The following is a 13,140-nucleotide window of genomic DNA, read 5'->3' as shown; positions in this document are numbered from 1 at the left end:
GCTTTCATAACTTCATAAATAATATTGACACGTGCTTTAAGAATCATAATCATATAATAAAACATATAGTTCATAGTAATTCAGTGAGATGCATGAGAAATCTTTCATAAAACTCTGACTTTGCTTAAAAATCATAGCTTGAAGAAGATTGGGTAAAACCTAGATTTAAACATAATTCATCATATGATAGTTTAGACACGAGAATGGAAAGAATACTCTTATTGAAGCTTTACATACCTTAGTGAAGAAGCTTGATAGAGAATCTTAGGAGATGAACCCTAGCCTTGGTATTTTCTTGAAGTTCTTGAGCATAGAAATTTTGAGACTAAGAGGATTGAAGTAATCAAAACTGATAGAATTTGGCTTTTGGGGAAAGTTCATATTATGGGCTGGGGTTATGGAACGAGAAAAAGACAAAAACATCCCTCTTATAAAGTGGGAAAAAAAATAAAAGAATTCTAAAGTAACGTGCGCGATCGCGCAACTGAAGCTTAGTTCGCGTGGCACTTCGCGCAACCTTAACAGTAACACTGACCTTGCCGCGCGGCTGATGTCCACTTCGCGCACCAATTCGTTCAGACTAAGTAGTGTTTAGAAAATGGGTATAACTTTTAGCATATAACTTGGATTGACGAAAGATCAAAAGCGATTGAAAGAAGACTTCAAGAACTTTCATTTGGTTGGTATTAAACCACAAAACTCTTCATATGCTAGGTTATGTGATTTATTGAAGTTGACCCTTGAATGACCTTACACGAAAAACTTAGCTGATAGAAAAGCTGTAACTTAGCTTGGTGTTTGAGGTACCTTACGACCCTAAAACACATCTGATATACTTACTACACTTAGTAAAAGACTTTAACATATATTTACAACTTAAAATTACTGGGTTAGGGCCTATACATATACGGAGGATGATTCGAATCTTTCTTTAGAAGTTGTGGGCGTTACAGTCACTTTATTTAAATCCCTAATCAAAAGGAAGTTGACTCTTTATTTTTTATTGGACTGTGAACTAGAAATTCAAGTAAGAAATTCTATTGATCGAGGGGAAGGAGTTAGGCACCCCTCGAGTTTCGTGGTTTTAGTGCGATCGCTTTTATTAGCTTATACTTATTTTATACTATTTTGAATATGTTATTACAGGCTACGATTTGCTCAAATTTTTATTATTGTTGAAATTTTATTGGTCTCAACCTAGATGCATAACTACATTCTTGATCTTGACATTTAGAGGCATAATTGTCTTCTTTGCATCGCACCTAATAATTTTGTCTATAAATCTTAGTTTAAATTAGTGAGAATTTATTATATTTTTGACAAGGTGTGTCACTACATCCTTGAGTTTGTTTTAATTTCTCAAAAAAAGATATGCAATCGCATTCTTAATCGAACCAAATATTTTAAGGTACCTAAAAATTCGTGTAACGTTAAGAGAAAATATTTGTTCCTTATAAGGAAAATCAAATAAAGTAAAATAAATCTAAACTTCTTGGATACAATACAAAATTTTGGATCGTTTCCATATTTTTTTATTTTAATTACTCCTAACGTTAACATCAAAATTAAACATACACATATTGCAATTTCTTTTTAACCCAACAAAAAAATGATGAATTTCTAAAATAAATCTCATTTTTATTTGATAAAATAAAAAAGATAATAATTTCTTTGAGCCTAATAATTCCTACTTTATCATTATTGGCATCTAAATCATGACAAGAACACTGGCATAACCCGTTTACTTTTAAGAGATAACAACTAACGAGTAAAAATAAATAAACAAAAATAATCGCCAATTAAAGCTATCTTCATTCATTAAATCGAAATATTGATTAAAGCTATCTTCATTCATTAAATAGAAATATAACACTTAACCCAATATTCATTTCAATCAAATTAAGAACAAAACAAAACTTATCACATAATTAACATCAAACTCCATAAATAATTTAAAGATGTAAGGTAAAGTTGAACCTCAAATGAAGAAGTTATGTACCATAAAATTTTGAACGAAGCTCGATTAGAACACCCATAAAATCTTCTATAAATTTTATGTAGGGGCATAGATATTGAATTTATATGAAAGTAATGAAAAAGGAGAAAAAGATGTGAATGTGTAGTTCATTTTTTTCTTTTTTTTTTTCTTTTTTTTTTTTGGGGTGTGTTGTGCTGTGGGTTTTTTCCTTGCAGATTGTGTGTGTGTGTGTTTTTGTTTTTGCAGATGAATAGTTTTCCTTTTTGCAGATTTTTTGTGAGGATATTAGGGGTAAGATGAGGTAGTGGGAGACTGAGGGTTGGGAGGTAGGGAGTTTAGGTTAATTTTTTAAAAAATTAAATATAAAATAATAAAACATTAGCTAACTATTTTAAACTAATAAAATATAAGTAATGTTAAAAAGCTAATCTGAAAAAATATAATTTAAAAAATACTAGCTTATTTATTAAACTAAAAACTAAAAGAAAACATATATTTTTTGTAATTTTTTTTTCTTTAAAACAAAACTTATATTAAAATGTATCTCTATTTTTATAGTTTTCAAATCTTTTAAAGTAAACTTACTAAAAATAAGACAAAATTAAAATATTAAATTTAGATATAAAAAAATATTTAAATACTAAACGAAGGAGAGCCTTGGAATAACTGGTAAAGTTGTTGTCATGTGACCAGGAGGTCACGGGTTCAAGCCTTGGAAACAGCCTCTGGCAGAAATGCAAGGTAAGGCTGCGTACAACAGACCCTTGTGGTCAGGCCCTTCCCCGGACCCTGCGCATAGCGGGAGCTTAAGTGCACCGGGCTGCCCCTTTACTAAATGATGTAAAATCTTAAATTCGATCAAAAATTATGTTTCTACATCGTAAAGCTCACTTGGGGTCCAATAAGTAAAAAGGGGTCCAATAAGTAAAAAGGACAACAATTCTAACAAGAAAATTAACATTAAGGACAAGAGGGTTCTTAAAAGGATTGCAAATTTAAGTCATTTCCAATATATTAGGAGCATTTTCAATAAAATGAACTCCAAGTTGTATTCATTTCTCCTTGAAAAGTTGTAATTTTATGATGGTGGAGCCAAGATATTAAAAAACTTAGTTCATCCTGTTACTATTGCAGTTGCAAAAAATAATCCAAGGACATAAACCCTTATATTGATCACCATTTAAATATATATCTGCCAAATTAAAATGTCCCCTAAAAACAAGACATGAATCTCTACCAAGATACAATCCCTCCCCCCTATTACCCTAGATAAATTTGTCTAGCTTCCATTGCTTCTTTGAACCTTGAGGCCGGAAGTTCTCCAGACGCATATTAGAGCTTCTGCACATCTCTGACACTACGGAATCACCTTGCTCAAGCTTTATCATCTCCAATGTGCTCCCAAGAACTTCAGCAGCAAGCCCTATTTCCACAAGGCGTCCTTCCTCTTCCCCACCTTTGTATATCAAACTCCCAATTTCATTAAACGGTATCACATTTTCCAATATTACCTTCCCAAAGATGCGACCAAGAAATTCTGCTGCTCTAGGGGCATCATTTACTGCATCCTCCAAGGTAGTCAGAACATTTTCAAACCTGACAGAGTAAACACAAACATAAAGTTGAACAGAGAATTCAAGTGCTTTAAAGGTTTGAGCTTGCATTTTATAGGAAAGCACAACTCCATACCCTTTAATTAGCTGATCTTGACTCATCGCCACATCTCGAGAAATAGTTAGATCAATTATAAGCTTTGCCAAAAGATCCCTTTCCATGTCTTTCCTCTCAAAGGAATCAGTAACCCAAAGTGAGATCATTGATGGATAGAAGCTGGGTGAGTTCAGGTCTTTTACACACAAAGCAACCTCTTTCTCATCTTTCACACTGAAATGAAAAATGATAAACTCAATAAAGTCACAATATACTATAGAAAATTATGTACCAAAAACAAAAACTTCAGTCGAAACAATGCCTACATCTATTGTTCATGATTAGGTAATTAGGAGAATCCCACTTTGCTACTAGGAGCCCGTTTGGATGGGCTTTAAGTTGGTTTTTCCCTTTTTAGCTTTTGGACGTGTTTGCCTAATGCTGACTTTAAGCCATAAAGTTCTTAAAGTCAGTCAAAAATGAAAAGTTAGGATTCCTAACTTTTTTTTCCAAAGTGCTTAAAGTCATTTTCTTTGACCATGGAAATTACTTTTATATTCCTTATATTTTAACTAAATTCCCAAACTACCTTTTTTTATTCTTTTAATCCTAAAATTCACATCATAAGCACTTTTATCCAAACACTCAACTACTTATTTATAAAAATAAGTTTCAGCACTTTAAAGTTCTAAAAACACTTCATACATAAAAGTTACTTTTTTTAAGCCCATCCAAACGGGCTCTAGATGAAGTTTAAGATGACAGATGCTAAAAGAAACTCTGTTTATGTAATCTTCATTACTAGAAATTAGAAATTATAATTTCCTTAGTTACATTAGGAGACAGCGAAGTTGAATAATGGGGAGATACGCGTTCTCAAACAGTGAGAAAATTCTCCTACTACACCCATCCTCGGTTAACAAAATAACAAAGTTCCTTGTGCTTCAAAATTCCCAAGGAAGCACACCAACCTACACTATGATCATCACGGGCTTTCTAAGCTATCACTGCAAATACTTTTGAGATATCCTTAGAGTTAATGCTCATCACTGAATTTCAAACTTAAAGTTCAGTCCTCTTTGGTTGGAGAAAGGCTCTTTCATGGGTAGTGAGATCCCACAAAAAAAACGACAAGAAAATATGACCTTCTTTGGAAGAGGTCTTCTCAAGATCAATAATTGCCGAACCATAAACATAAGCTTATGCTCCCTAAAAGTTTAGACACTCATGATGATGCCATTAGTCAGCCAAGTGTTGAACCAAAATTCTTGATATCAGAAGCAACTTTCTGAAAACAGTTCCAGAATGGTGGTACTTATTTTAAGTAGATAAACCAACAATTTTAAAATGGTGTCTGCTTAGCACATAACCCATAGCCAGACCAATATAAATAAAATGAAAGTAAATAATAATCAGTTCAGAAAGTACCTGTAGAATTCCTTGATAGCAGCCATAGACATGTCCTGCAGACGTTCTTCTGGCCACATCTTGTCTGGAGCCACATTTTGTGTGGAAGTTGGCCCTCCACTTCTTACAAGTGGTGAAGTAGGCCAAGATGTATCAAATCCACACTCCTTGCTCACATAAGTCACATTCCTTTCTGGTGTACTTGATTGATCATGTTGACGATAATCGGTCAGACATGTATTTGGGTATAAGCTCCTCTCTTGAACCATAACGGGGCGCTCTGGCAAAGAACCATAGCCATTTTGGGCATGTGTCATCCTTCTCGAGTCTTCAAAACTTGACATACTATCAATGCTTGGTCCTGCAGGTTGGCCACTGGAAGACATTCCCTTTGCAAGACCACCTTGGAGTCCAAGTGTGATCGGATCATCACCAAGAGGCCTCTGGGTCAGCGGAAGTGATAATGTCCTATTCTCGAAAGAATGCCTCTCATCCGCCCGTACATCCTGCATGCCATAGCCACGGACCTGTGGAGGCATAGGACAGAAACCCCCCATCTGGGAGCCCGGAGAAGACAATATACTCTCTCCTCTGGGATCAAAATCCACAGGTTGACCCCTTCTACTAGAACCTCCCAGACTAGGAGTACGAGCAAGCCTAGTAGCTTGTGCATGTCGTTCTTGGGCAGCATCCCTATGCACTTCCTCGATCTTCTTAGGCCCTTCTACTTTTCTCCTTTGCTGCCATTTGTTCTTTCTTAGATCAATTGAATCCTTCAACATAAACCTCACCCTAGAAGAAAGTTTCATGTTATTTGACAACTTTTCCAACCTATCGAAGTATGCATCCATATGTTCCTTTGTTTTGGCATGATCTATCATCTCGCCAATTGTACTCATCAACTTACACAAAGCTTCAACATTCTCCTCGTCAGGATTTTGATAGTCACCTAACAACTTCTTGATGCACTCATGCATAATTCTCTCGGTCAACATTCTCTTCTTGTAAAGTTCACCAATCAGTCTTATATTGCCCAACATTCGTCTCCGTGCTTCGACTCTTTTTTCCTCCCTCTCCTCTACTGACAGTTTTACTTCGCCCTCCTCATTAGTCACATTAGCTTCTAGCTCTTCTCTTTCCCCTCTCTCAAACTCTTCCTGACATTTGTTTAGAAGTAACCTCTTAAAAGTGATTTTTTCTTTGTCCACACTCAGATCAGGCAACTCCGCTGCTAGGTGTTGAAATAAGTTGGCATACATCTCACAAAAAGTTGGCTTCATCAAAGCTTTGTCAAATATCTGAGAAACTACTCCATTGAGTGTGACAACATTATCAATATTGACTTCTTTCACTTGCTGGAATATTTTTTCGAAGTTCTGGGGAGTCGCCTTATTTAAGATAGCTTTCAGCCGTCTCTGCTTGGCTTGTTCCTCATCTGGGAGTCCAAGTGTGATCGGATCATCACCAAGAGGCCTCTGGGTCAGGGGAAGTGATAATGTCCTATTCTCGAAAGAATGCCTCTCATCCGCCCGTACATCCTGCATGCCATAGCCACGGACCTGTGGAGGCATAGGACAGAAACCCCCCATCTGGGAGCCCGGAGAAGACAATATACTCCCTCCTCTGGGATCAAAATCCACAGGTTGACCCCTTCTACTAGAACCTCCCAGACTAGGAGTACGAGCAAGCCTAGTAGCTTGTGCATGTCGTTCTTGGGCAGCATCCCTATGCACTTCCTCGATCTTCTTAGGCCCTTCTACTTTTCTCCTTTGCTGCCATTTGTTCTTTCTTAGATCAATTGAATCCTTCAACATAAACCTCACCCTAGAAGAAAGTTTCATGTTATTTGACAACTTTTCCAACCTATCGAAGTATGCATCCATATGTTCCTTTGTTTTGGCATGATCTATCATCTCGCCAATTGTACTCATCAACTTACACAAAGCTTCAACATTCTCCTCGTCAGGATTTTGATAGTCACCTAACAACTTCTTGATGCACTCATGCATAATTCTCTCTGTCAACATTCTCTTCTTGTAAAGTTCACCAATCAGTCTTATATTGCCCAACATTCGTCTCCGTGCTTCGACTCTTTTTTCCTCCCTCTCCTCTGCTGACAGTTTTACTTCGCCCTCCTCATTAGTCACATTAGCTTCTAGCTCTTCTCTTTCCCCTCTCTCAAACTCTTCCTGACATTTGTTTAGAAGTAACCTCTTAAAAGTGATTTTTTCTTTGTCTACACTCAGATCAGGCAACTCCGCTGCTAGGTGTTGAAATAAGTTGGCATACATCTCACAAAAAGTTGGCTTCATCAAAGCTTTGTCAAATATCTGAGAAACTACTCCATTGAGTGTGACAACATTATCAATATTGACTTCTTTCACTTGCTGGAATATTTTTTCGAAGTTCTGGGGAGTCGCCTTATTTAAGATAGCTTTCAGCCGTCTCTGCTTGGCTTGTTCCTCATCTGGGAGTCCAAGTGTGATCGGATCATCACCAAGAGGCCTCTGGGTCAGGGGAAGTGATAATGTCCTATTCTCGAAAGAATGCCTCTCATCCGCCCGTACATCCTGCATGCCATAGCCACGGACCTGTGGAGGCATAGGACAGAAACCCCCCATCTGGGAGCCCGGAGAAGACAATATACTCCCTCCTCTGGGATCAAAATCCACAGGTTGACCCCTTCTACTAGAACCTCCCAGACTAGGAGTACGAGCAAGCCTAGTAGCTTGTGCATGTCGTTCTTGGGCAGCATCCCTATGCACTTCCTCGATCTTCTTAGGCCCTTCTACTTTTCTCCTTTGCTGCCATTTGTTCTTTCTTAGATCAATTGAATCCTTCAACATAAACCTCACCCTAGAAGAAAGTTTCATGTTATTTGACAACTTTTCCAACCTATCGAAGTATGCATCCATATGTTCCTTTGTTTTGGCATGATCTATCATCTCGCCAATTGTACTCATCAACTTACACAAAGCTTCAACATTCTCCTCGTCAGGATTTTGATAGTCACCTAACAACTTCTTGATGCACTCATGCATAATTCTCTCTGTCAACATTCTCTTCTTGTAAAGTTCACCAATCAGTCTTATATTGCCCAACATTCGTCTCCGTGCTTCGACTCTTTTTTCCTCCCTCTCCTCTGCTGACAGTTTTACTTCGCCCTCCTCATTAGTCACATTAGCTTCTAGCTCTTCTCTTTCCCCTCTCTCAAACTCTTCCTGACATTTGTTTAGAAGTAACCTCTTAAAAGTGATTTTTTCTTTGTCCACACTCAGATCAGGCAACTCCGCTGCTAGGTGTTGAAATAAGTTGGCATACATCTCACAAAAAGTTGGCTTCATCAAAGCTTTGTCAAATATCTGAGAAACTACTCCATTGAGTGTGACAACATTATCAATATTGACTTCTTTCACTTGCTGGAATATTTTTTCGAAGTTCTGGGGAGTCGCCTTATTTAAGATAGCTTTCAGCCGTCTCTGCTTGGCTTGTTCCTCATCTGGGAGTCCAAGTGTGATCGGATCATCACCAAGAGGCCTCTGGGTCAGGGGAAGTGATAATGTCCTATTCTCGAAAGAATGCCTCTCATCCGCCCGTACATCCTGCATGCCATAGCCACGGACCTGTGGAGGCATAGGACAGAAACCCCCCATCTGGGAGCCCGGAGAAGACAATATACTCCCTCCTCTGGGATCAAAATCCACAGGTTGACCCCTTCTACTAGAACCTCCCAGACTAGGAGTACGAGCAAGCCTAGTAGCTTGTGCATGTCGTTCTTGGGCAGCATCCCTATGCACTTCCTCGATCTTCTTAGGCCCTTCTACTTTTCTCCTTTGCTGCCATTTGTTCTTTCTTAGATCAATTGAATCCTTCAACATAAACCTCACCCTAGAAGAAAGTTTCATGTTATTTGACAACTTTTCCAACCTATCGAAGTATGCATCCGTATGTTCCTTTGTTTTGGCATGATCTATCATCTCGCCAATTGTACTCATCAACTTACACAAAGCTTCAACATTCTCCTCGTCAGGATTTTGATAGTCACCTAACAACTTCTTGATGCACTCATGCATAATTCTCTCTGTCAACATTCTCTTCTTGTAAAGTTCACCAATCAGTCTTATATTGCCCAACATTCGTCTCCGTGCTTCGACTCTTTTTTCCTCCCTCTCCTCTGCTGACAGTTTTACTTCGCCCTCCTCATTAGTCACATTAGCTTCTAGCTCTTCTCTTTCCCCTCTCTCAAACTCTTCCTGACATTTGTTTAGAAGTAACCTCTTAAAAGTGATTTTTTCTTTGTCCACACTCAGATCAGGCAACTCCGCTGCTAGGTGTTGAAATAAGTTGGCATACATCTCACAAAAAGTTGGCTTCATCAAAGCTTTGTCAAATATCTGAGAAACTACTCCATTGAGTGTGACAACATTATCAATATTGACTTCTTTCACTTGCTGGAATATTTTTTCGAAGTTCTGGGGAGTCGCCTTATTTAAGATAGCTTTCAGCCGTCTCTGCTTGGCTTGTTCCTCATCTGGGAGTCCAAGTGTGATCGGATCATCACCAAGAGGCCTCTGGGTCAGGGGAAGTGATAATGTCCTATTCTCGAAAGAATGCCTCTCATCCGCCCGTACATCCTGCATGCCATAGCCACGGACCTGTGGAGGCATAGGACAGAAACCCCCCATCTGGGAGCCCGGAGAAGACAATATACTCCCTCCTCTGGGATCAAAATCCACAGGTTGACCCCTTCTACTAGAACCTCCCAGACTAGGAGTACGAGCAAGCCTAGTAGCTTGTGCATGTCGTTCTTGGGCAGCATCCCTATGCACTTCCTCGATCTTCTTAGGCCCTTCTACTTTTCTCCTTTGCTGCCATTTGTTCTTTCTTAGATCAATTGAATCCTTCAACATAAACCTCACCCTAGAAGAAAGTTTCATGTTATTTGACAACTTTTCCAACCTATCGAAGTATGCATCCATATGTTCCTTTGTTTTGGCATGATCTATCATCTCGCCAATTGTACTCATCAACTTACACAAAGCTTCAACATTCTCCTCGTCAGGATTTTGATAGTCACCTAACAACTTCTTGATGCACTCATGCATAATTCTCTCTGTCAACATTCTCTTCTTGTAAAGTTCACCAATCAGTCTTATATTGCCCAACATTCGTCTCCGTGCTTCGACTCTTTTTTCCTCCCTCTCCTCTGCTGACAGTTTTACTTCGCCCTCCTCATTAGTCATATTAGCTTCTAGCTCTTCTCTTTCCCCTCTCTCAAACTCTTCCTGACATTTGTTTAGAAGTAACCTCTTAAAAGTGATTTTTTCTTTGTCCACACTCAGATCAGGCAACTCCGCTGCTAGGTGTTGAAATAAGTTGGCATACATCTCACAAAAAGTTGGCTTCATCAAAGCTTTGTCAAATATCTGAGAAACTACTCCATTGAGTGTGACAACATTATCAATATTGACTTCTTTCACTTGCTGGAATATTTTTTCGAAGTTCTGGGGAGTCGCCTTATTTAAGATAGCTTTCAGCCGTCTCTGCTTGGCTTGTTCCTCATCTGGGAGTCCAAGTGTGATCGGATCATCACCAAGAGGCCTCTGGGTCAGGGGAAGTGATAATGTCCTATTCTCGAAAGAATGCCTCTCATCCGCCCGTACATCCTGCATGCCATAGCCACGGACCTGTGGAGGCATAGGACAGAAACCCCCCATCTGGGAGCCCGGAGAAGACAATATACTCCCTCCTCTGGGATCAAAATCCACAGGTTGACCCCTTCTACTAGAACCTCCCAGACTAGGAGTACGAGCAAGCCTAGTAGCTTGTGCATGTCGTTCTTGGGCAGCATCCCTATGCACTTCCTCGATCTTCTTAGGCCCTTCTACTTTTCTCCTTTGCTGCCATTTGTTCTTTCTTAGATCAATTGAATCCTTCAACATAAACCTCACCCTAGAAGAAAGTTTCATGTTATTTGACAACTTTTCCAACCTATCGAAGTATGCATCCATATGTTCCTTTGTTTTGGCATGATCTATCATCTCGCCAATTGTACTCATCAACTTACACAAAGCTTCAACATTCTCCTCGTCAGGATTTTGATAGTCACCTAACAACTTCTTGATGCACTCATGCATAATTCTCTCTGTCAACATTCTCTTCTTGTAAAGTTCACCAATCAGTCTTATATTGCCCAACATTCGTCTCCGTGCTTCGACTCTTTTTTCCTCCCTCTCCTCTGCTGACAGTTTTACTTCGCCCTCCTCATTAGTCACATTAGCTTCTAGCTCTTCTCTTTCCCCTCTCTCAAACTCTTCCTGACATTTGTTTAGAAGTAACCTCTTAAAAGTGATTTTTTCTTTGTCCACACTCAGATCAGGCAACTCCGCTGCTAGGTGTTGAAATAAGTTGGCATACATCTCACAAAAAGTTGGCTTCATCAAAGCTTTGTCAAATATCTGAGAAACTACTCCATTGAGTGTGACAACATTATCAATATTGACTTCTTTCACTTGCTGGAATATTTTTTCGAAGTTCTGGGGAGTCGCCTTATTTAAGATAGCTTTCAGCCGTCTCTGCTTGGCTTGTTCCTCATCCGTTACTTTACCTACTTCATACTTTATTTCAGCTTTGTGCATATTCTGCGCAGGTGTCTGAGGAGATGGCATTAAACAATTTTGGAAAGCAGTTCCACGCTGCCACCTGTCAGCATCAACTCTATCGCCGCGGTGCTGATTAAAGCTACCGGATCGGCCGGTTCTCTTCTGAGACGACTCGCGAGTGTCAGACCTTGATTGATTGTAGGACATAAATACAAACCCTAGAAACAGTAATAGTCACAGTGGCTGCTTACCTGAAAAGAAAAAAAGAGTGCCGAACTTAGGGTTTCAATGAGAATGATGATTGGTGCAAGCCATGACCACAGTGCAAACGAAAAATGAGGAAGAGAAAGGAGAAGAATGAGAGGAAAAGGGTAATGTGTGTTTGTTGGTAAAGGGGAAAATGTTTATGCTTTAGAGAGAATCTACGCAAATTAAATCATTTATGAGGAAATAAAGTTTTTGGCTAGCAACATCCTGTACCGTGGGACAAACTCAAGGTACATCCTATGTATTATAAAAATAAATAAAAAATATTCTTTATTTATATTAAAAATTACAATATTCATTTTTCCATTAATTTTTTGACAAAAATTAATGGCTATGGTCATTTTTCTTCCTTCCTCCCCCGCTCTATTTTTTGTATCTTTCATCTTCAACCTTGTAATCGACGTGTGACGACTTTTTTGCAGCAGTGATCAGTACAGTAATCCGATGAGTGAATATGAGCTAAAACTCATCTGGATCAAGTAGTGAGGGCCAACAGACAACAGAAATGAAAACGGATCGAATGAAAAAAGACAGTAGAGGATTCAACGGAAGTAAAGGCTTTAGTGAAAATTCTTAGTACAAGAAACTCTATTTCTGTATAATCTTTCAACCGAACTCTTTATGATATGAATGTTTCAACAATTGCATAAAAGGGATAATTTACTTTGTCAATATACAGTTTTTTTCTTTTTAAATAAGTTTTTCATTGTATTTATTACTGTCAGTTCTTTTATTTCAATGCTTCAATTGTAGCTTTGATTGTTTTGTTCATATCTATTAAGACTTATTCTTTGATATATATTTTTCTTTTTTGGCTTAAGTGTGCAATTGGCAAATTGGATTTGAATCAATTGATTGGTAGATGACAAAACTAAGCAAGTTGTATGTAGTATTTTATGTTGTTTATTCAACTTTGAATTTTGTCTTTTCTTAAATCCAAGTTGTCAGGTCAAACTATTGACTTTTAGATCATAGTCGTTAGTTTTTGCCAAGAAACTAACAAAAGGATGAATATTACAATTTTTGACTTAGATAAGAAATGTTTTTTGTTCATTTTTATAGTACAAGGATATACTTTAAGTTTATCTCATAGTTAAGGAATATTTTTAGCCAAAAACTCTGAGAAAGAGAAAAAGAAGGAGAAGAATGAGAGGAAAAGGGTAATGTGTGTTTGTTGGCAAAGGGGAAAATGTTTATGCTTTATTAGAGAGAGAATCTACACAAATTAAATCATTT

The 13,140-nt window shown here is 38.2% G+C and overlaps 1 protein-coding gene across 1 annotated transcript; it reads right to left on the bottom strand.

Moving 5' to 3' along the window:
* Nucleotides 1–3,125: 3,125 nt before the first annotated feature.
* LOC129903255 (uncharacterized) lies at nucleotides 3,126–12,039 on the bottom strand. Its single transcript, XM_055978763.1, is given in 5 exon segments — nucleotides 3,126–3,574; nucleotides 3,668–3,862; nucleotides 5,057–5,254; nucleotides 5,256–5,307; nucleotides 5,310–12,039. Coding segments are annotated over 5 exon segments (7,311 nt in total). The 5' UTR covers nucleotides 11,845–12,039; the 3' UTR covers nucleotides 3,126–3,243.
* Between the last annotated feature and the right edge of the window lie 1,101 nt (nucleotides 12,040–13,140).

This window comes from Solanum dulcamara, chromosome 9, assembly GCF_947179165.1.
Source record: "Solanum dulcamara chromosome 9, daSolDulc1.2, whole genome shotgun sequence".
Taxonomy (NCBI): domain Eukaryota; kingdom Viridiplantae; phylum Streptophyta; class Magnoliopsida; order Solanales; family Solanaceae; genus Solanum; species Solanum dulcamara.
Note: the sequence above shows the minus strand (reverse complement) of the source record. Positions and strands in the feature narration are given on the sequence as shown.